Source organism: Trichomycterus rosablanca, chromosome 16, assembly GCF_030014385.1.
Source record: "Trichomycterus rosablanca isolate fTriRos1 chromosome 16, fTriRos1.hap1, whole genome shotgun sequence".
In the NCBI taxonomy this organism is placed as follows: domain Eukaryota; kingdom Metazoa; phylum Chordata; class Actinopteri; order Siluriformes; family Trichomycteridae; genus Trichomycterus; species Trichomycterus rosablanca.
Window position 1 is genome coordinate 12169906 of NC_086003.1, and position 24698 is coordinate 12194603.

At 39.6% G+C, this 24698-nt stretch overlaps 1 protein-coding gene across 1 annotated transcript in view; it reads left to right on the top strand.

Annotated features, from left to right (window-relative positions):
• The first annotated feature begins 894 nt into the window (after positions 1-894).
• pdlim4 (PDZ and LIM domain 4) overlaps positions 895-24698 on the top strand; it is a 76354-nt gene continuing 52550 nt past the window's right edge. The window contains exon 1 of the mRNA XM_063011267.1: positions 895-1063. Coding sequence (XP_062867337.1) covers positions 971-1063 — 93 coding nt within the window. The 5' untranslated portion in view covers positions 895-970. The remainder of the gene's footprint in view (positions 1064-24698) is intronic.

Genomic DNA, 24698 nt, shown 5'->3' on the forward strand with positions numbered 1-24698 from the left:
TATTATTATTAATAATGATAATAATAATAATAACAATAATAAAAATATGCACTACATTTGGCACAATAACAATTTATTATTATTATTTGCTAACAACGCTGCTAAATAATTGCGTCAGAGTCGAGTCGAGAGTCAACTTTCGAATATTAATTTATGCCTATTCAAATGTTTTATACTGTTTAAAAAATAAAGTAAAAAGTCACAAGGTATAAACGTTTAAACATGGCATAAAAGCTCTAAATCGTGGAAAACACTGTGGTTGTTTAATGAGTAGATTATAATTAAATAAAGCCTGTGATTCATTTGTAGTGTGAGTCGATTCCTCAGAGTTGTTAAATGAAAGAATTGTTCAGTAACGCACGAATAACTATTACATAACTGTTAAAACTGTATATTTACATTATATGATAGACACACATGTTAATGTTTCTGCTGCGGTTTAACATTGCTTATCTCTCTTAAAGGATTTAAATCAGTTATCAATTCATCATTCATTTATTCGTCCATTTATTCATTCATTTATTTAGTCCATAAATCTTTAATCATAAGCAGTCATCAGGTAAAAATATAAAACGCTTTATTGTGCAATCTTAGTCTATAATCCATTTATCACGTAAAAGCCTAGGTATTTAACTGCGTCTACTTCACACGAGTCGATTCTTAATGTTTTAAGCGGACGACTCAAAAGAGCCGACTCTTAATGTTTAAGGGGACGACTCAAACGAGCCGACTCTTAATGTTTAAGGGGACGACTCAAACGAGCCGACTCGTTCGCGAACTGCATCTCTAGCATGCCCGCTCTCCTCTACGTGTATGAAAGGGGCTGTAGAGTTCAGCTCCTCCTCATTCATCAGGTTCGTCTTATTGAAACATAGAACCGACCGAGAAAGGAGAAACACATTGTCCACTTTCTGTTAAGTCGCTGCAAACTCCTCTCACTCTGTGTATCGGATAATTGTATTGGTCAGTTATGCCCATAACTGTAACTTTGAACGGACCCTCGCCTTGGGGTTTTCGGCTCGTGGGCGGACGGGATTTTAGTACACCGCTGACCATTTCGAGGGTAAGCGTTCATGTGTTTAATATGATATTTATTATATTTCTTCAACTTTTTATTTTGTTGCTTATGAGCAGAAATGAGTTGGTTAGTTTAAAACGTGCTTGCTGAAGGAGCGTGTCCGTTAGGCTTGTATGTTTAACCTGAGTCAAATATTGACCAGCAGTTTGAACCGCATGTTCATTTACATTTACATTTACATTTACATTTTCAGCATTTAGCAGACGCTTTTATCCAAAGCGACTTACACAATGAGCAATTGAGGGTTAAGGGCCTTGCTCAGGGACCCAACAGTGGCAACTTGGTGGTGGCGGGGCTTGAACCGGCAATCTTCTGTTTACTAGTCCAGTACCTTAACCACTGAGCTATCACTGGCCTATCATTTCTCGTCGTTGCTTTCTTACTACAACATAAACACAGTTACATATATTTACTCCTTAAATTATATGAGGTATGTAGAGAATTTGTTTTAAATTGAAGTGTTGTTTCTACTAATACCTTCAAAATAACAACAAAATAACAACGTCTATACAGTAGGCTACGTTTACAACCCGGTGTTCCATTCAACCGAAATGAAACGGTGTTACTCAGTTCTGGTATAACAATAACTATATATGAATTACATTCAAGTAAATAAAACAAATAAATACTTCTGCAAATCTCTAAAAACACTAGATAATCATATCAGTCTTACATTTTATGACGTTTTGATGGCATTTGTTTTTGTTAATCTGAATCTATGCTGTGATTAAATGACCTCAGACTGTATGACCTTATGATAGAAATAAGATTAAATTATAGCATAAGATCATAAGACATTTTCCCACAGCCAGATGTAGTTTTCATACAGACTTCTTTGTATTTTTTTTGTTGTCATTATATCCAGATTTACAAAACAAATACCACTTTGACAGCTCCTTTGTATTTACAAAAGCTAGAAACAAAGTTTCACTCAGATCAGTCCTAAACTTTCTAGTGAAATGTACTTTATGGAGTAGAATGGAATGCCTTTATTTGTCATATATACATATACACATGTAAAGTACAACAAAATTCTTTCTTTGCATATCCCAGCTTGTTTGGAGCAGAGAGGGTTAAGGGCCTTGCTCAAGAGCCCAGCAGTGGCTGCAGTGACCTTACTATATGTTTGGGATTGTTGTTCATGTTGTGTAGAAAAATAAAAAGATTTAAAATCTCTGGTGGTGCAGCAGTGTTTTACGCTACCCCACCAGCGCTCCTGGTTAGGGCATCTATACAGACATGATGGGCTATGTCAGACAGGAGATGGCCGAAGCCCTGCGATGGATTGGCACCCTGTTAAAAGTATTCCTGCCTTGCACCCAGCATTTCCAGGTGAAACTGGACCTGCCGCGACTGACCAGGATCAAGTGCTTGATGACAATGAAATGAAAGGTTGCATTAGTGTTTGTTTTACTTATTTAATGTTAGTGTTTTAAAGTTAGAGTAACAGTTAAATGTATGAAAGACTTGCATCACAGTTTGCAATGTACTGTAGAATACATTGTATATAAATCATACCTAGATCAAGACTCATGCAAAATCTTCTCCTCTTTGTTCTCTAGAAAAGATGACAAACAGTTTTACGTACAGCTCAATAGTAACTGTATTAATCAGATCCAACTCCGAATGTACAAAGCACTTATTTTATATTTGGAATTTCTGTTTGTGTGGTTGTGAACGAAGATGAAGAGAGGGAGTTTACAGTGGTATTAGTTTGTTTTTGTTTACCTGTAAATATTCAGTATAAAACTCATATTAAGTCAGTTTTATGTGATTTTTCAAATGGAATATAAAGCAACAGTTCTCCTATATGGTTGAGTTTATTATTTACTTAAATACAAAGAAATATCACTGCAATCTGTTTGTGTCTACTTTCACTGTATTATACAACCCAATGATAAAGTTAAACTGTTTGAAACATTGTCACCCTTATGTACATAATTATCCCATTATATACAGAGCCCCATGAGTTTACTCTATTCTGAGGACAAAAAGAAAGAGACAGTTTGCAGTGGTATTTTTACTGCCCTGGATGTAAATACTACAAAGCTCATGGCTGTATGAAGCATTGTAATGTAAAGAGCATCGTTATGTACACTGATCAGCCATAACATTAAAACCACCTCCTTGTTTCCACACTTTATCAGCTCCACTTACCATATAAAAGCACTTTGTAGTTCTACAATTACTGACTGTAGTCCATCTGTTTCTCTACATACATTTTTGGCCTGCTTTCATTCTGTTCTTTAATGGTCAGGACCGCCACAGAGTAGGTACTATTTGGGTGGTGGATCATTCTCAGCACTGCAGTGACACTGACATGGTGGTGGTGTGTTAGTGTGTGTTGTGCTGGTATGAGTGGATCAGACACAGCAGCGCTGCTGGAGTTTTTAAATACCGTGTCCACTCACTGTCCACTCTATTAGACACTCCTGCCTAGTTGGTCCACCTTCTAGATGTAAAGTCAGAGACGATCACTCATCTAATGCTGCTGTTTGAGTTGGTCATCTTCTAGGCCTTCATCAGTGGTCACAGGACGCTGCCAACGGGGTGCTGTTGGCTGGATATTTTTGGTTGGTGGACTATTCACAGTCCAGCAGTGACAGTGAGGTGTTTAAAAACTCCATCAGCATTGCGGTGTCTTATCCACGCATACAGGCACAACACACACTAGCACACCACCACAATGTCAGTGTCACTGCAGTGCTGAGAATGAACCACCACCCAAATAATACCTACTCTGTAGTGGTCCTGGGAGAGTCCTGACCATTGAAGAACAGCATGAAAGGGGGATAACAAAGCATGCAGAGAAACAGATGGACTACAGTCAGTAATTGTGGTTCTATATGATAAGTGGAAACAAGAAGGTGGTTTTAATGTTATGGCTGATCAGTGTAACACTGCACCATTAGATCTGTTGAGTCATTTTTCCAGCACCAAAATGTGGAAAGTCAGTAGTGTTCCAAACATTTCTTGGCCAGTACAGACTATTCTTCTGTGTTTTCCAAAATGAAGCTGACACCCTATTGTCTACTTATTCTATTAAGACACTTTATGCTGTTTTTCCTTTTAAATGGTCATCAGTCTATATAAGCACATTGAGCATAAAGAGTTACTGACGATCAATCTAAAATGAACTCATATTAACTGTATGGCAGAATGTTATCTACATCATATGGTGACGTTACTGTTGTAAAACGGGAATTAAACAGCAACAATGTGACACCCTTTGTTAAGCCAAAAGCTGTTTGGCGTAAATGAAATGCTGATGCAGAATGAAACAGCTAAGCTTCGTAAACCCTACAATTTTCTTTCCCATTGTGGTTGGTGAAAACAATCCCAGTCTCAGTAAAAAAAAATCTACTTGCAGTTTCAGGTCTGGAGAAGAGGAGCTTTGCTTCTTGGTTCTCAGTTGTAAGAATTAACCTACTGACCTAGTGTTCATGGAAAAGTCAAACCTTAAGTCTGGAGTGTTAGTCCGAACTGCCCCAGAGGGACCACAAACCAGTCACTGAGGTAGACTCAGATATTTACAATGTTTATAAGGAAAACAATCTCAGTACAGTTTATGCTGGGGAAAAAATGTCTGATACACGTTTTTATGACCTGGAACTGTTTGGTAAGAGTCCTTTATTTATTATAAAAATTTGTCTTATAGTCATAATATAAAAATAAAAATTTGGAAATAAACATTGCATACTACAACATGCTATAAAAACATTCATTTATGAATGTATAATTCATTATTTTCTACTGACCATCCAAAATCACTAGTAGTATTCTGTTATCTTGCACAATTTGGCCCCCTGTCTATGAAGAGTTAAAAGAACCCATCGTTGGACCAGAACTAATTAGACATTTCAGTAGTGGAGGACTATTCTCAACACAGCAGACACGATAATGGTCTATTGGTGAGTGCTGTGTTCTTCTAGCTCCTGTGAGCTTTGTGTGCTTCTCCCTCATCATTCAGCTCTACATGAATGCCATCCTAATCCCCAGGGTTGTGGTGTAACTCTACACACTTTCTGTAGTGATTTAAGCGTCTCGCTTACTCCCACTTCACTTTTAGACTGATGACATGTATTAAATTACTCCGTTTTCAGAATGTAGGATTTAAAAGCAAGGAATTCACTTCACGTGGGAATTCATTCATTCATTGTCTGTTTTACCACTGCTTTATCTTGGTCAGGTTGCGGTGGGTCTGAATTATTGGGCAAAGGGCAGGAAACACCCTAGACAGGTCGCCAGTACATCACAGGCACACACACACACACTTAGGGCCTTTTTTTTAGTAGCTCCAGTTAGCTTGACTACACGCTGACTCACACAGACACAGGGAAAACATGCAAACTCCACACAGAAAGGAATTGGCTTCCAGTCTGCTGGGTGGGAAAGACCGGACTAAGGGATGGGGTTGTCAGTGCTGTGTAAGGACCTTGGTTGCCTAGCGTGCTTGTACAGAAGTGGAGCAGCGCAGAGATCAGGGCCGTGGCTCTCCATACGCGAAGCCGACCTCACGCGTATGGGAGAATGAGAAGGAATTGGTAGACTGCGAACACATTGGACGGAGTGTGTGTCAGGCAAACTGATCAGCCATAACATTAAAACCACCTCATTGTTTCTACACTCACTGTCCATTTTATCAGCTCCACTTACCATATAGGAGCGCTTTGTGGTTCTACAATTACTGACTGTAGTCCATCTGTTTCTCTGCATGCTTTGTTAGCCGCCTTTCATGCTGTTATTCAATGGTCAGGACTCCTAGGATCACTACAGAGCAGGTATTATTTGGGTGGTGGATCATTCTCAGCACTGCAGTGACACTGACATGGTGGTGGTGTGTTAGTGTGTGTTGTGCTGGTATGAGTGGATCAGACACAGCAGCGCTGATGGAATTTTTAAACACCTCACTGTCACTGCTGGATTGAGAATAGCCCACCAACCAAAAACATCCAGCCAACAGCATCCCATGGGCAGCGTCCTGTGACCATTGATGAAGGTCTAGAAGATGACCAACTCAAACAGCAGCAATAGATGAGCGATCATCTCTGACTTTACGTCTACAAGGTGAACCAAACAGGTAGGAGTGTCTAATAGAGTGGACAGTGAGCGGCAGCGCTGCTGTGTCTTATCCACTCATACCAGCACAACACACACTAACACACCACCACCATGTCATTGTCACTGCAGTGCATAGAATGATCCACCACCCAAATAATACCTTCTCTGTGGTGGTCCTGTGGGGGTCCTGACCATTGAAGAACAGGGTGAAAGCAGGTCAAAAAGATATGTAGAGAAATAGATGGACTACAGTAGGGCTGGGCGATTTTGCCAAAAAAAAAAAATCTCGATTATTTTAAAATTATAACCGATTGTCGATTACGATTACGATTTTTTTTTTTTTTTTGTATAATGCAATTGAAATAAGACTTAAATTTCTTTTTTTGCATTGTAATTTAAAAGACTGCAGAAGTGCAAAAATAGTAACAGCACCACCTATAATTATCCTTGTAAGGGACTCAAACTTTATAACAATAACGATATCACAATAATTAAAACAAAATAGAAATCTAAATTATCTATATGCTTTATAAGAACAGCTCACAAACAACTCTTGTTTTAAATATTGTGCAGCAGAACCACCTTACAAAAAGTTCTTTACAGGTTTCTTAAAAGGAACACAAGCCTGTACTGTGCTGTTTCCACCACTAAGTGAGTCTGTATCAGTATCTACATTGGGGGGCATCAAGTAATCACTCAGCTCAGCTTTTGTCCTCTTGTGATTGGGGGGTGGATGGAGGGGGCCAGTTCTGCTTCTAACAATATGGACTACAAATCCCAAGCTCTCACGGACTGTCACGTGACTGTCACATGTCCCGGTCAGCCAATCCTGATCGGGCTCACTGTCTCCGGAGTTTTGATTCAGTTCAGCGGTGTTTGATTCAGTGAATCTTAATTAAACTCTTCTGTTTGTGTCTCATTTTGCCGATCATGTTTGCGCTCTTTATTTCTAAATCTAACCGTTACCGTGTATAATCCTTGTTGTCTTCCGTTTACTGTTTTAGTTTATCCACTTGTTTTGGACTTTACCTGATTTTGTACACTGTTTTTGCCCTTTTGATATTAAACTTTCTCTGATTTATATTACGCGGGCGTCTGGTCAGTTTCTGCCTCGTGACATGTTGGTATTTTAATTAAAATATAAAGTATGTAAACAATCACGATTGTCACATTCTAACATCGGGTGAAAACGTTCATGCGAATTAACCGAATTAATCGTGAAAATCGCCCAGCCCTAGACTACAGTCAGTAATTGTAGAACTATAAAGTGCTTCTATTTGGTAAGTGGAGCTGATAAAATGGATAGTGAGTGTAGAAACAAGGAGGTGGTTTTAATGTTATGGATGATCAGTTTACACCCTCCTTGGACGCCGTTGGGGTCCCCAGCAGCGGATTGGCTACGCTAAATTGGGAGAAAAAGGAGGTAAAATACTCAAGAAAGGACCAGGGAATCGAACACAGGCCTTTTTTGCTGTGAGACGACAGCGCTACCCACTGCACCATTGGAATTCAATAAAGCCATAGTGGTAGCGCATGGTATTAGCAAGTAAAAAATATTACAGATTTTCTTTGTTATGCTGGCCTTCCAATTTTAGAGACCTTAAAAGTAAGACATTATTTTGACCTACACACTTCTAAACACCTCCAGGTAGTTATTTCTACCCATTGATGACCAAACCGATGCTATCTGTTTAAACAGGAAGACATCTATTAAGCAAAAACTGTAAAACAAAACAGATGTTTCAGTACCATATTTAAAATTCCTGCTTTGCTATTAACTGTGCACCCAAATTTCTCCCCAATTTCTTCCTTAGTGCACAGAATTGGATCCAACGTATTGTGCCATACATAGAGCAGTTTGTAGCCAGTGTGAAGTCAGTTAGGATTCCCTCAATTGGCTCTATATTAGCTAGAGTTGAGTGGGCGGCACGGTGGCTCAGTGGGTAGCACTGTCGCCTCACAGCAAGAAGGTCCTGGGTTCAATCCCCAGGTGGGGCGGCCTGGGTCCTTTCTGTGTGGAGTTTGCATGTTCTCCCCGTGTCTGCGTGGGTTTCCTCCGGGTGCTCCGGTTTCCTCCCACAGTCCAAAGACATGCAAGTGAGGTGAATTGGAGACACTAAATTGTCCATGACTGTTCGATATAACCTTGTGAACTGATTAACCTCTTGTGTAATGAGTAACTACCGTTTCTGTCATGAATGTAACCAAAGTGTAAAACATGACATTAAAATCCTAATAAACAAACAAACAGCTAGTTTAGCAGTGTTAAACTGAAAATTAGGGACTGCATTTGTAATGAGGCAGGTCATCAGTGGTGATGTGCCAGAAGCTACAAGGTAAAACAAACATAAAAGCATTGGCCAAAATGCAGCCTGCAACAGGGAAAGTGGATAGGAAAGGGATAGCATAGACATTAAAACTGGTTGTCACAATATAGCAAGCTGGTGAGACCATTTGCAACAATTTAGTTGGAAAACGAGGACAGGAAAACAAAACCCTGAACAAGCAATGCATGTGCAGAACCCCACCCGACCAAGTGACACAGCCTTAGCCCAGAGTGAGTTTAAAAGTAGGGTTCAATCCAGAAAAGGGCCATCATGCACCCTCTGGGGCAGCTCTCACGGCGTCTCTTGTGACTCATGCAGAGTGCTACAATACGGCTGAGTTCCCAGAAAAAGACAAAAGTGTGTTAGCAGAAAACCAGACCAGATTGAACACGGCATCATGGTTCCAAGCGAAAACGAGTTTTTCAACAAAGGAACCGTGACAAACAGAAATACTGCCACCTGCATAGAATTAACGCTCAGTGAGATGCAGGTTATAGTCAGTTACGAGGAACTGAAATGTCAAATTGCCTCCATACCGCTCTGCCAGAAATATTTGGCAGGGCAGGAGGACATAATGTGTAACCAAGCTACACTGCCAATCTGTACAATATGTGGGCTCTTTACACTTTTTGAAATTTTAGCTATGCGTTTTTTCCTTCTCCCAATCTAGTTGTATACAGCAGTGGTCCCCAACCACCGGTACCAGTCCACGGGCTATTTATTACCAGACTGCACAGTAAGAATAAATAATTAGAGATTGCTAGAAAGGCAGTTTCACTGCTTCTATTTTGGGTGTTATTGTCTTATTGTCACCCCTAGGTGGGAGCAGCGTCTCGTTGCTGCAAAAACAGCTCATTTTACATCTTTTGTGAGGAATATTATTAAATCGTCTCTCCCCCGCCGGTCCGTGAAATGATATCTTATATGAAACCGGTCCGTGGTGCAAAAAAGGTTGGGAAACACTGGTACACAGTTACCCTCCTCAACTGCTGCAGACCCCTACCCTGGCCGAGAAGGGCCATACCTAACACATGCCCCCCCTGACATAAGTGCAGTTGACAACTGCTTCTTTTTACCTGCACAAGGTGTACCAGTGTTGTGTACGGGGAGTCACGCACTGCGCTACATTATTCTCCATCTCAAACAGCCAGCAAGGCCTTAGCTGCAGCAGTGATGAGGAATTCATCCAGCAGATGTCAGCCAATCATGTCTGTGGCAGACATTAACGTCAAGTGTAGGTGCCCAGCTGGCGGGCCGTTATACTTTTAAGAACATTGACATCTATGTGGTGGCTACAGCAGCTAGACATACATTTTTGTCTATAGCTACAGTACAAAAATAAAATGCAACAAATGAGTTTCTGTATGTTATAAAAAATTAACTGCTTTAAAAAGAGGGGTTTTACACTTACTACTGGCAGCATGAATGGGAAAATCAATTAAATTAATTAAATTAGGTTTTTTAATTCAGGGTAAAGTAATAGCAATTGACTCCATTCTGTAATAAAAACATGATGAAATAAACACTCTTAAATGTTTCACTTTATTACAATCAGTTTATGTTTACTTTTATTGAGCTATAATACCAGAAGACAACAAGTCTAAGTCTTTCATGCCCAAGAAAATTATATTTTATTTACCTCTAGTTTATGTAACAGTTCCTTTATGGTCAATAAATCCTTATTTTATCGATATGACTGGAGTGAGGCAGTGTATGTTTCATTAAATAAAATAGACAGATCAGCCATAACATTAAAACCACCTCCTTGTTTCTACACTCACTGTCCATTTTATCAGCTCCACTTACCATATAGAAGCACTTTTTATGGCTACAATTACTGACTGTAGTCCATCTGTTTCTCTACATACTTTTTTTAACCTACTATTCTGTTCTTCAATGGTCAGGACCCTCACAGAGTAGGTATTATTTGGGTGGTGGATCATTCTCAGCACTAGAGATGGGACGATCGATCGGCTATGAATCGGTATCGGCCGATTTTTAATCAAAATATGCTATCGGCGATCGGCGATATTTCCTAAAAGTAGCCGATCCGATCGTGTGATATATAAAGACCACGTTAAGTTAACAGCTCAGTGGATTGATCCAGACTTTGAGCTACGAAGCGCCAACCATCACATCACCATTCATCAACCATCGTACAGAAACCATCGTGAAAGCTCTTCATGACCTAAAATAACATCATTAACATACGATGTAATTTTGCTGATTGTAATATTTACTTTAAATAGATAATTCAACCCGGTCACATCTGAGTCGATTCTATCAGCACATTATATAAACTCCTGGTTCACTTTGGTAAATCGTAAGCGGTTCTTACTTGTGATGTAGATGAGAACAGAAAACGTTACAGAGCCAATCGGAGGCAAAAGTTTATTCATTAGCAAATTCGTTAGTTCAGGATCATCTGCTGAACTTTTAGGATCAGAACACTTTTAGCTCCTTAGACGGAACGAGTCTGACGGTCGGTTACAGATCTGTGGTAATAGCAGTTTAATTAAGCTTTTTAATTAAGCTTTTTAATGTAAGAGAGTCACACAGAATGTTCTGTAGTAGCTGGTGTTTATTTAAAACCACGACATTTAATTAATAACAGTAAACACGGAGAGATAACTGAGAAGAGAAACTTACACTTCACATAAAAACGAATCAACTCATGAATCAATGAATCACTTATAGCGATACTGTGAACAAAGCGTCTCTTCTAAAGGCACAAACACACACACACGCGCTGCTCTGGTTTATCTTCACTGTGAGGCTCTTTTTAAGTTTATTTATTTTATTTACTTCTAAACCCCCCCCCCCCCCCCCCCCACCCCCCGATCGGAATCGGCTATTGGCCGATGTCCCTGAAAGGAGATCAGAGATCGGAATCGGTGCCAAAAACCCCGATCGGTACATCTCTACTCAGCACTGCAGTGACAATGACATGGTGGTGGGGTGTTAGTGTGTGTTGTGCTGGTATGAGTGGATCAGACACAGCAGCGCTGCTGGAGTTTTTAAATACTGTGTCCACTCACTGTCCACTCTATTAGACACTCTTATCTAGTTGGTCCACCTTGTAGATGTAAAGTCAGAGACGATCGCTCATCTATTGCTGCTGTTTGATCTTTTAAACCTTCATCAGTGGTCACAGGACGCTGCCCACGGGGCACTGTTGGCTGGATATATTTTTGGTTGGTGGACTATTCTCAGTCCAGCAGTGACCGTGAGGTGTTTAAAAACAACATCAGCGCTGCTGTGTCTTATCCACTCATACCAGCACAACACACACTAACACACCACCACCATGTCAGTGTCACTGCAGTGCTGAGAATGATCCACCACCTAAATAATACCTGCTCTGTGGTGGTCCTGGGAGAGTAACAAGGTATGCAGAGAAACAGATGGACTACAGTCAGTAATTGTAGAACTACTTAGTGCTTCTATATGGTAAGTGGAGCTGATATAATGGACAGTGAATTTAGAAACAAGGAGGTGGTTTTAATGTTATGACTGATCAGTGTATAACTGCCAGATTATCAATTTTTTTATTACATTTAACATAATGTTACAAAAATTCACTCACAGTCTCATACACATTTTTATTCAGTACATTTACACCGTTCCCACCACTGAAATAAGCATAGTTGAGAAATTTTGGAACACTTTGTTATTCCCGTGATAACTGAAATAGCTGGCTAGACGGGTTCTTCATCACTTATCTTCCCTGAAACGTAATTCCCCCTCCTGTATTCACTCTTTTTGCTTTTTCCTGTGAAAGTCACAGTGCCAATTTACTGCATCCAAACTTGTCCTCTGCTTGCCCTGGCTTAACATAAATAATCATTTGGATACCCTCTGCAGAATAAATAGAACAGAACACAGGCCTCCTCTGACAGCTTTGAATAGCATTTCCCACTTACAATCTTCTGCTGTTTAGCCCATGTAGATCCAACAATGCTGCAGTGTATGGCCAAAAGTATGTGGACGTCTGTGGGCAAGCCGTAGCCTAGTGGTTAAGGTACTGGACTAGTAATCAGAAGGTTGCTGGTTCAAGCCCCACCCCTGCCTGGTTGCTGCTGTTGGGCCCTTGAGCAAGGCCCTTAACCCTCAATTGCTCAGACTGTATACTGAAACTGTATACTGAAACAAATCGCTTTGGATAAAGGCGTCTGCTAAATGCCGAAAACGTAAACGTAAACGTCTCTTATAATTGTAATGTTTAACCAGACCTATTGCTGATAGGTGTAAAAAAATTAGATGTGCTACCAACTCTGTGGCAACAGTTTGGCCCCCTTGCATTAAGTGTGGCCTGCACTCCTGCTAATGCTCTGAGCATATAAGCAAGTAGCTGGGGATCATTGGAGACTATTTTGATATGATGTGGTCATATGGGGTGTGGGGTGTGGGGTTTCTTGCTCATTTTGTCAGTTTGGTCCAGTTAGCTTGTTTGTTCATGTTCATGTTCTTGTTCGTTTATTCTTAGAAGTCTAGTTCAGTCATGTTCATGTCTTGTCCTAGTCTAGTTTGTTTATCTTTGTTAATGTATGTTTAGTGTTTAGCATTTAGTTTAGCTTTAGTTAGGTTCCTTGTATGTTTAGATTAAAGCTGTGTGATATGACTAAAAAAACTAATATCTCGGTATGCTTTTGAGAAGTGGCGATATACGATATGATATAATGTAAACTTAAAGTACAGTGGCAGACCACTGCCTGTATTTTAGCTTATGACAGAATTACATTGTTTATATTTTGTATTATTACAGGCTATACTTGTATTAATATTAACAATATTTATATTAAACAAACCAGCAGAATCTCACAATCACATTTATGCTGTCCGCTTTACTTTAAATAAATGAGCATTAAAAAAAATCCTGAAAAAGTTCAGTATTTAATAATGCTTTGCTATCATTGCAAAATAAAAGCGCATGTTAAACAACCCAGATCAACCACACAGCAGCATAAAATCATAACCGCTGCGTACCTGAGCTTCTGTTCCTCAAATTGCGTATCAAATTTATTTCCGTGTGTTGTTCCATTAGGGATATAATCACCTTGTTTTTCTTCTTGAAGGCCACCTTATATGTTTCCAGAATATTTCCAGAATATATAAATACATTTTCAACTGTGTTTATCCTCCTATAGGGTAAAAAACTGAAACCAATGAAGAGGGAGATTGAAATTCTGCCCAAAATCTGAATTCGGAAGCTCTAATTGGTTTATACATCTGTTTTTCAAGGCTTGAACCACGAATGAATCTCTTTCACAAATTAACTGATTAATTTGTGTAAGCATAACGAATGACTCTTTACCATAGATAAGAGCACAGCTCCCTGATTTGATTCCAGTGAATAATTCGTTTGAAAAGAGTCGTTTCTGACTCTTTACTCAGTGATTCAGTTTGCATGTGTGTGCGTGCCATTAGCATTTAGTTTAGCAGTTAGCTTAGCAGTTAGCATAGGTCATGTGGTTGTCTTGTGTACCACGTCTTGTTTTGTTCTTACCAATAAATGTTTGTTTGACATCTCTGCGTGTGTCCGCCCCCTCTTGTTTCGTCCTAGCCCTAATACCTTACACTGGCAGTAGTTGGGCTTGAACCACTAATTATCCACTGAGCTGCTGCTCATGGAATGGACTATCCAACAAGCTCAAGGTCAGGTGTCCACAAACTTTTTTTCTACATAGTGTATTTGCACTTGTGTATTCATTTAACTAGGAGAGTCTTCACGTTTTTTTAGTAAAACACAAAATAAATGTCACATAGTGAAGTAGCAGAGAGCATTCCTGGTTTAAAAGGATCTGTGTTGCATTTACTTTTATGTATAATCATCTTACCTGTAACTGACAAGAACAAAGTACTTGTTTTTGTTCTTAACGGCCTATCAAAGTGGTTTTTAACCTGTAGGCCAAGACGTAAATTCCTTTAACCACGGTGACCTGTAACTGTTTCGTTCAACCTTAGAAGTAATGGCACATAAAACTGTTTGTGTTACTGCATTATGGCTGTCACTGGATACAATTTAGATGCAGGTATATTGTTCATAGCATTTACAGTAATCATTAGCATAGCAAAGTCCATGTACCTTGAAATTTAATTTGGGTAGTAAAGTAGAGTTCTTATTTCACCTTATTTATAAGGACATTAAGAGGCACTCTCTAGGCATGGCTGCACAAGGCACATTTTAAAATCTCTGTTTTTGTGGTTGTCAGAAGCTACATGCACAGGTTTCTAACTCCATGTGTTATAAATTGTAAATAGATGCAAACAATTATTATGGGTTTAGAAAACGTGTGGGTGTCACAACAATTCATGAGCAACTTTTGAAAGATATACTACAGATCTTATGAGATCATGTCTGGGTCCACAAGAATAAAGTGAGTGTATGCTTGCTAACATACACTTTACTGTTGTTGTAACTGTAGCAAAGATGAAATCTTCAGAATTGATGGTGATAAAACAAGTTTACAAAGAAGACTTACATGGACACAGGTCAAATATTCATCTTCTTACTGACAGTGACCAGATGTCTTTATATAAACTGTAATGTTAGGTGCCATTAGCTATTAAAATGCATTATTTAAACAATTGCTGTTATTTGGAAACCCAACAGTAAATAACATTTGAATTTGTAGATCTACTTCTTAGTCAGTGTCTATGTTCCATATAACTAGGTAGGGCCTTAGTTATACACTGATCAGCCATAACATTAAAACCACCTCCTTGTTTCTACACTCACTGTCCATTTTATCAGCTCCACTTACCATATACAAGCACTTTGTAGTTCTACAATTACTGACTGTAGTCCATCTGTTTCTCTGCATGCTTTGTTAGCCCCCTTATATGCTGTTATTCAATGGTCAGGACTCTCCTAGGACCACTACAGAGCAGGTATTATCTGGGTGGTGGATCATCGTCACCACTGCAGTGTTACTGACATGGTGGTGGTGTGTTAGTGTGTGTTGTGCTGGTATGAGTGGATCAGACACAGCAACGCTGCTGGAGTTTTTAAATACCGTTTGAGTTGGTCACCTTCTAGACCGTCATCAGTGGTCACAGGACGCTGCCCACAAGGTGCTGTTGGCTGGATATTTTTGGTTGGTGGACTATTCTCAGTCCAGCAGGGTTAGTGAGGTGTTTAAAAACTCCATCAGCATTGCTGTGTCTTATCCACTCATTCCAGCACAACACACACTAACACACCACCACCATGTCAGTGTCACTGCAGTGCTGAGAATGATCCACCACCCAAATAATACCTGCTCTGTGGGGGTCCTGGGAGAGTCCTGACTATTGAAGAACAGCATGAAAGGAGGCTAACAAAGCATGCAGAGAAACAGATGGACTACAGTCAGTAATTGTAAAACTACAAAGTACTTCTATATGGTAAGTGGAGCTGATAAAATGGACAGTTAGTGTAGATTGAGGTGGTTTAAATGTTATGGCTGATCGGTGTAGGTCTGCCTTCTTTATGAAGGATGCATCCAGTCGTGCGATGAAATGTAACCATAACATTATTAGTATGTTGCTTTCAAAACACACTGATTATTCATTTTGGCACTAAAGTAAAAGTATAAACATGGCTTTATTCCAAAGACATAATGAATGCCATTAGTGAAAGAAAATCACATTTCATCACTAATAATCCGTAGCACAAAGGTTTTGGTTTTCATTAGTTGTTTACCATTACAAACTCTTCATTACAAATATTAAACGTTTTTCATATTTTAGTAGCTTTAGTTTTTTTGTTTTTTTTTTAGCTTGGAGGCTCATCATGGTCATTATCTAAAGCAGGCGTCAGTACGCCGGCACACAGGGTCAAACAAGACATATGCATAATTGGAAACAGGGAAATACAAGGCAAAGGTCACAACCAGGGGAGTCTCAGAAAGAGAGAAAACAAGCAACTAGGAGAAGATTGTTCAAAATTTTCCCATGAAAAATCACAGCAGAACTCTGAAAACACAGAGGGTTCAAATACACAGATTGATAGTAGGAAATGAGACACAGGTGAACACAATTTATGGAAAGAAATGCAAACGAATGACAAGGTCCAGATACAAGACCCACATGGCTTAGTTCCATCTGTACCTAGATGTTGTCTTTAAACACTTTCAGATACAAAAAAGTGTTACGATAACTTTTAAAATGTAATAAAAGTATTGATGATGTTAACATTGGGTCTGAATATTATTTACATACCTAAGTAGTTCATCCCATCCAGTGTTGATCTTCAAGAGTCCCTGCGTCCTCTTCCCAGTTGGGTTTGTTCCAATGTTTTTCTCTGGTGGCCGTTGTTTTTCTGCCACAAATAGTGATTGGGTTATTATGGGGCTGGGGTTCTGGTACCGCCCAGCCCTCCCTTATTTTGCAGCCCATGCTTTGGACCGTCCTTGACTAAATTCTGCAGGATTGACAGACAGTACAAGTCAGATTAACAAACATAACACCGCTAAGCTATAACATTAGAACTCCCCAAAATGTGTTTGGGTCTAAACAGTTGCAGGCTTTAACGGTCTGACGAATCCTATTTTTCCCAAGGTCATGTAGACAGCCAGGCACTTGTACTTTGTTTACCCACTGAAGACATGGCAGCATACACCGATCAGCCATAACATTTAAACCACCTCCTTGTTTCTACACTTACTGTCCATTTTATCAGCTCCACTTACCATATAGAAGCACTTTGTAGTTCTACAACTACTGACTGTACTCCATGTTTCTCTACATACTTTTTTAGCTTGCTTTCATGCTGTTCTTCAATGGTCAGGACCCCCACAGAGCAGGTATTATTTAGGTGGTGGATCATTCTCAGCACTGCAGTGACGTGGTGGTGGTGTGTTAGCACTGCAGTTTTTAAATACCGTGTCCACTCACTGTCCATTCTATTAGACACTCTTACCTAGTTGGTCCACCTTGTAGATGTAAAGTCAGAGACGATCGCTCATCTATTGCTGCTGTTTGAGTTGGTCATCTTCTAGACCTTCATCAGTGGTCACAGGACGCTGCCAATGGGGCGCTGTTGGCTGGATATTTTTGGTTGGTGGACTATTCTCAGTCCAGCAGTGACAGTGAGGTGTTTAAAAACTCCATCAGCATTGCTGTGTCGTATCCACTCATACCAGCACAATACACACTAACACACCACCCCCATGTCAGTGTCACTGCAGTGCTGAGAATGATCCACCACCCAAATAATACCTGCTCTGTGGTGGTCCTGTGGGAGTCCTGACCATTGAAGAACAGCATGAAAGCAGGGTAAAAAAGTATGTAGAGAAACAAAAGGACTACAGTCAGTAATTGTAGAACTACAAAGTGCTTCTATATGGTAAGTGGAGCTGATAAAATGAACAGTGAGTGTAGAAACAAGGAGGTGGTTTTAATGTTATGGCTGATCCTTAAAAATCAAGGAGGAAAAAACAAAGGGAGAGATTCAAGAGCAAATAAAAGAAGCAGTTTGGCACAAATTAATCAGCTACTTGATCCTTTGGCAAGATGGAACCCAAAGGCTTTAATGCAATAAAAGTTGTCACAGCAACCATAGAAGCTCAAGAAAGAAGAATCTGTGTCAACTGGAGATTGCTCAAGAAAATATTGCTTACAAGCTGGGTCAGAGAAAACTAAATAGATAGTAGATTTGGAGTCAGAGGTTAGAGTATTTTACAGCTCAGCGAATGTTGTAAAGTGCAGCTCTAAGAATATTTGCCAAGTTCTGATAACCAGTACTCAACTGTTATTAGTCAAAGGTTCATCGTCAACTTATAACAATGCATACAAATGTTACACACACTGAATTTCATTTCATAAAGGCTTTTGGCATTATTGCATCCAAAGTTATGTGGCAGTGATGTAGAAAAAACATTAGCATTTACAATGATCTTTTTAACCAAAGTTTAATATTACTTAATTACTCTGGCAGCGTGGTCTTCCTACAGTAGATGCACCTGAGAGTAGGGATGTAACGATACACTCTACCCATGATGCGATGCGATTCACGATACTGAGTTCACTATACGATTTTTTCAATGAAATTGAAGACTAATTATGACAAAGTTTCCTTTTATTATTTCTCTTAAAAAAATAAAATACAATACTGTATTTGTTCTTATCTTTTATTTATCTAAACTTTAATTCTGAGGTAGGTACAAACTATGCAAAACAATGCTGCACATTCACTGTTTGTCTAAAAAAGAAACTGAAATAAAATTTTAAAATGAACCTCACATACATAAATGAATAATACAAATAAAGAGAGTATCCTGCTGCTCAGGTGGCGCAGCGGTAAAAACATACATCGTTTTGAATCTTGGCTCTGCCTGCCGGCTTAGGCTGAGCGGCTACATGAATAACAATTGGCCTGTTGTTCAGATAGAGGCGGGATTAAGCCGGATGGGGACTCTCTCTCAGACTAGTGCGATTACGACCTCTGCTGGCTGGTTGGTGGCGCCCGCACGGAGATGGGAAAGGAGTGCGGTAGAGGGTGTGGCTTTCTGTACACAGCGCTGTACTGCACTACACTCGTCAAGTGTAGGTGATAAGATGTTCGATTGCTGTGCACGTGTCGGAGGGGGCGTGGAGCAGCCTCGTCCTCCCCAATCAGGAGCAGGAACCAGCATTAGTGAGAGGATGATTGACGGGCACAAATGGGATGCACTAAAGTGGGAGAAAAAAAAAAAAAAAAAAAAAAGTATCCTCACATAAATAAATTTGGCTGGAAAATTTTGAACCTGGCAACCCTGTAGTGACGTCAACCAGGCGAGGTGAATAGAGCCAGTGCCCTCTGCTGTTTAAAGTAAATATCTATTCATTACACATGTAAACCGATTTGAATCGTTACACATGTGAATCGATTTTTAACTGTCTTGTGGTGCATCGTTACATTCCTACCTGAGAGGCATGCACACATCAGCATAACACCATACTGGTAACATACTGTGTATGCACACCTAGGGGTGTCAAATTTTTATCTGGCCAAATTTGATTGGAGCACCGATGCAATAAAAGTGGCAGTAAAATATGTGCGAGATGTCCAGCTTTGCTCCTGATTCACATATGAACTGCCAGCTGTTGAAAATGAAGTCAATTAACCTTTTAACCGACAGTGTTAATCAAACAATAGTCTCTGTGTTGGTAAGGGGTTAATTGATTGATTATTAACAGCCCTACTCATTACTAGGGATGCACCGATCCGAAATTAAGATCGGATATCGGTGCCGATATTACCAAAATGATATAGATCGGGTATCGGATAATTAGGCCGATCCATGGGGCTGATACGCTGCCTCAGTAGAGAGGATTCTAATAAGTCAATATTATTCGAACGCGCTACTTAGACAGTGCTTCCATCGGGTTTCGCGTTTAGCATCTTGCCATTAAAACCAATGAATTGAGGTAGCACAGCACGCTAACGTCAATATAACACCTCCCTTCAGGTACCGATAACGGTTAGATTTCCTGACAAGCCCGAACTTGCAAATAAAAACACTCACAGGTTAAAAATCAGTAATATTTTATTTACGTTTGATAATAACTCCATTCGTTTGTCCGCCCCGTCAGCCATGTTTATTTTTCTGTGAGAGAAAGAGAGAAGAATTCGAACAGCCTCCTTCTCGGGAGCGCGCACAGGATGACGTAAAATGCGTCTGTGTAGAGAGAGAGCTAGCTTTTCGAACACACCCTATATGTTGAATTGCACTAGATGTTTGCTTGTTTACAGTGTTTGATTACTGATTGTATTGTACCAAGGTATTCGTTTATTCTCAGGTTCTTCTTCCGCTGCTAGATTTTGAATTACTGTTTACACTACATATTTAAAAAATAAGATTGATTACTGTTTGTGTAACTACTTCAGTTTCAGCTGATACATTTAATTTATTTTAAAATATTTGAAGAAGTTTGCCTTTTTTATTTTGAATTTGAATGCTGTGCCAAGGTCCTGCACAATTGTTTATTATTTTATTGACAAATAGCAGTTCAGTACATTTATATCTGTGTTAATTATATTTTGTTTTGCAAACTTAGTAATGTTTAAGTCAATCCTGATGCCTTAAGTCTTTCCCACATGATAAAGTATACGGTTTATTAATTCAACAATGGTATCGGATCGGTATCGGGTATCGACCGATATGCAAAGTATATGTATCGGATCGGTATCGGAACTGAAAAAGTTAGATCGGTGCATCCCTACTCATTACATCTACAGAATATGTTGGTCAGAAACCACATACAGCTATACTAAATAGCATGTCAAATTAGTGCACTGTTGGTGAATCGAGTACTGATCTGTAAGTACAGAGTATGTGATCAGACACAGCCGATCAACGTTTCGTCATATAAGCCTACCAAACTAAGCTGTATTAGAGAGACATTTGAGTTCAACTTGCCTGGCAGATAGAATCAGCTTAAAATTGTGTAACTAATTGGATCCAGGGCAGCATGGTGGCTCTGTGGGTAGCATTGTTGCCTCACTGCAAGACGGTCCTGTGTTTGATTCCCAGGTGGAACAGAGCAAGTCTTTTCTGTGTGGAGTTTGCATGTATTTCATGTGTCTGTGTGGGTTTCCTCCAGGTGCTCTGGTTTCCTCCACAGTCCAAAGACATGCAGTCAGGTTAATTGAAGTCCCACTAAGTATGAGTGTATGTGCGTTTGCCCTGTGATAGACTGGGTATTTCAGACATAGTATTTCATATTTAGTTTCTCCTCTCTTCTGTTTGTGTTTTGGTGTAATATTTGGAGTTTTGGACCCATATGTTTTATTTAAATTAATCATAACACTGTCTAACCCTCATGTTTAGTTATTAGTTTATTTTTTATCCCTCTGTAAGAGCTGTTTTTGAAATATAGGAGCATACATGACTAATTGGCAACTAGAAAAACACTTTTTTAGTTAGTCATCTATTTTGCAGTAATTAAAGCTGGAAGCCTAGTGGGTAGAGCTTTGGGCTATCAGTCAGAAGATTGTCGGTTCAAATCCAGCCTCTGCTATGCAGCTACTCTTGGGCCCTTGAGCAAGGCCTATAACCCTGTCTGCTTAATTTCATTTATTAATAAACATCCATTCCTGCATTTCAGGCCTGCAACACATTACGAAAAAAAGTTGGGATGGTAAAGCATTTACCACTTTGTAAAGCTGCCATTACTTTTTACCACACTTAAAAGACAATATGGCCCTGATGATACCAAGTGATTTAGTGTTTCAGCTTTTATTTTGTCCCATTCTCCTTGATTCTCTTGATTTCATTTATTAATAAACATCCATTCCTGTATTTCATGCCTGAAACACATTCCATTCCTTTTCACCACACTTAAAAGACGTTTTGGCACCGAGGATACCAAGTGATTTAGTGCTTTTATTTTGTCCCATTCTTCCTGCAAACACGTCTTAAGATGTGCAACAGTACGGAGTCGTCGTTGTCGCATTTTTTATTTTAAAATTCTCCACACATTCTCTATTGGGGACAGGTCAGGACTGCAGGCAGGCCAGTCCAGTACCCGTACCCTCTTCTTCCACAGCCATGCCTCTGTAATGTGTGCAGCATGTGGTTTTGCATTGTCTTGTTGAAAAATGCATCTTGAAGGCAGCATATGTTGCTCTAAGATCTCAATGTATTTTTTTTGCATTAATGCTGCCATTACAGAAGTGTAAATTACCTTTGCCAAGGGCACGGACACAGCCCCATACCATGACAGACCCTGGCTTTTGGACTTGTTGCTGATAACAGTCTGGATGGTTCTTTTTGCCTGTGGTCTGGAGCACACAGCGTCCTGGAATACTGATTCAGCTGACCACAATACACATTTCCACTGTGTGATGGTCCATTCTAGATGCCTACGAACCCAGAGAAGTTGACGCCGCTTCTGGACATGGTTAACATAAGGCTTCTTTTTTGCACAGTAAAGGTTTAAGTGGTATTTGTGCATGTAACTCTGTATTGTAGTGCTTGACAAAGGTTTGCCAAAGTAATCCCTCACCCATGTGGTTATATCAGCATCAGCTATTGTTGAGTGGTGGTTCTTGATGCAGTGCCGTCTGAGGGAAGGAAGATCACAGGTGTTTAGCTTAAGCTTGCGCCCTTGGCCTTTACGCACTGAAATTCCTTCAGATTTCTTGAATCGTTTAATGATATTATGCACTGTAGAGGGAGAAATATGCAAATCCCTTCCAATCTTTATTTGAGGTACATTGTTTTTAAACATTTCACATTTGTTGATGAACTGGAGATCCTCTGATCATCTTTGCTAATCAATGACTCAGCATTTCCTGGATGCAGCTTTTGTACCAAATCATGATTCAGGGCTCTAGAGTGCGACCAATTTGGTCGCACATGCGACCTAATTTCTCAATGGTGCGACTAAAAAAAATCTCAGGTCGCACCGGTGCGACCAGGCTTCCGAAGGAAAAAAAACAGACACACATTAGGCCAATAACATGGTCTAAACCAGACCTGGGCATTGTACGGCCCGCGGGCCACATCCGGCCCGCGAGACATCCCCAACCGGCCCGCATGAGGTTCGAGGCAATTAAAAATTAGATGTAAATAAATGTACATCAAACATGCAGTATAACAGGATTGATTTTGACGGGAGCGCTGTGTCTTTAAATATCCGTAAATTTCGTTTTCGTGTGTGCGAGTGTATCAGCTTCACCGTAATGCGAACACAACTGAGTGTGACTGACGGTGGAGTTTTTAACAAGACATGAACTTCCGAAGTATTTATTTACTGAAGTCAGGTGTAAAGCTGTTTAACGATCACACTTTAGGCTCTAAATCGCTGTTGCGGTACTAAACAGAGAAATACAACAATATGAACGATCGTCACACCTGAAGCTTCTCTATCTAAACTGCAAAAGCAACAAAGACTTTTTATAAAGTTTAACACATCCAGAACTGAAGCAGTTAGCACCAGCTTTGTGATTTTAAAAAGAATATCCAACAATAACAAAGGACTGAAAAACAAATGTGGTAATTAGACTCCAAACAAAATAGTTTAAAAATCTGCACATTTGTTCACATTAGTTTTTTTGCTTTTTATTTGTTTAAATAGTAAAATAATGTTGATGTTTTTTCTCTGCCTACTTCTAATTTTCTGATTGTAACATCTAAACATTAACAGCTTATTAGAACTGCACAATTTACTGCTTCTCATAGAGTGGGCAGTTGTAGCCTAGTGCTTAAGGTACTGGACTAGTAAATACAAGGTCGCTGGTTCAAGCCCCTCCACTGCCAGGTTGCTGCTTTTGGGCCCTTGAGCAAGGCCCTTAACCCTCAATTGCTCAGACTGTATAGTGTAACTGTAATGTAAGTCACTTTGGATAAAGACGTAAACGCTAAATGCTGAAAATGTAATGTAAATGTAAATAAAGAGATCAAATTAATATTGAGCAGAATTAAGTTCACCTTATTGGTCCGGCCCTCCACAACAGTCCCAGTTTCTTATGTGGCCCCTTGGAAAATTTAATTGCCCACCCCTGGTCTAAACCAATCAGAGATAGTGAAGGGCGGGACAATATTCTAGCGGCGATATGTAAGCAACATTCAGCTCAGCCAATCAGAATGCAGCACCAGGTTTATACACGTGCGTTCGGATGTTCTGCAGTTAATTTAGTTTTGTATATGAGACTCGCTGGATGTCCCCAGAATGGAAGTTCGGATTCTGGAGCTAGGCAGTCTAAAGTGTTGTAATGCTCACCGAAGTCCTGACTAAACAGTTAAAGTGACTCTACCCTGTTGTGTGCCTTTATTCCCACACCTCCACCACCGCACAGCAAAAGACCCGCAGCATCCCCACCGGACAGCGGCTAGGTGAGCCGACCCTCTAGTAGCAAGTGGCTAATGCTAGCGAGTAAAAGTAAAAACGCAATATTTTCGTTAATAAAATATAAAAATAACTAAAAGACCATAATATATTAGAATACATGTAGTCAAAATACACAGTGAGTGCACCGCAAGCGATTTTGGGAATCTGTAAAAGATTCAGTAAAGCAGATAATATAATGCACTGCATTTAAGATTACACTAACACTCTAGAGCCCCATACACACACACACACAAACCCACACATACAGTATATATATATACATAAAATAGGTATTTTGTCCAACCCCTGTATATATATATATATATACATAAAATTTTAAATATACACACGCACATAAATAGATATACTCACATACATACACATTTACTCTATTATTATAATTTTTATAAAAAATAATTGCTATAATTAGACTA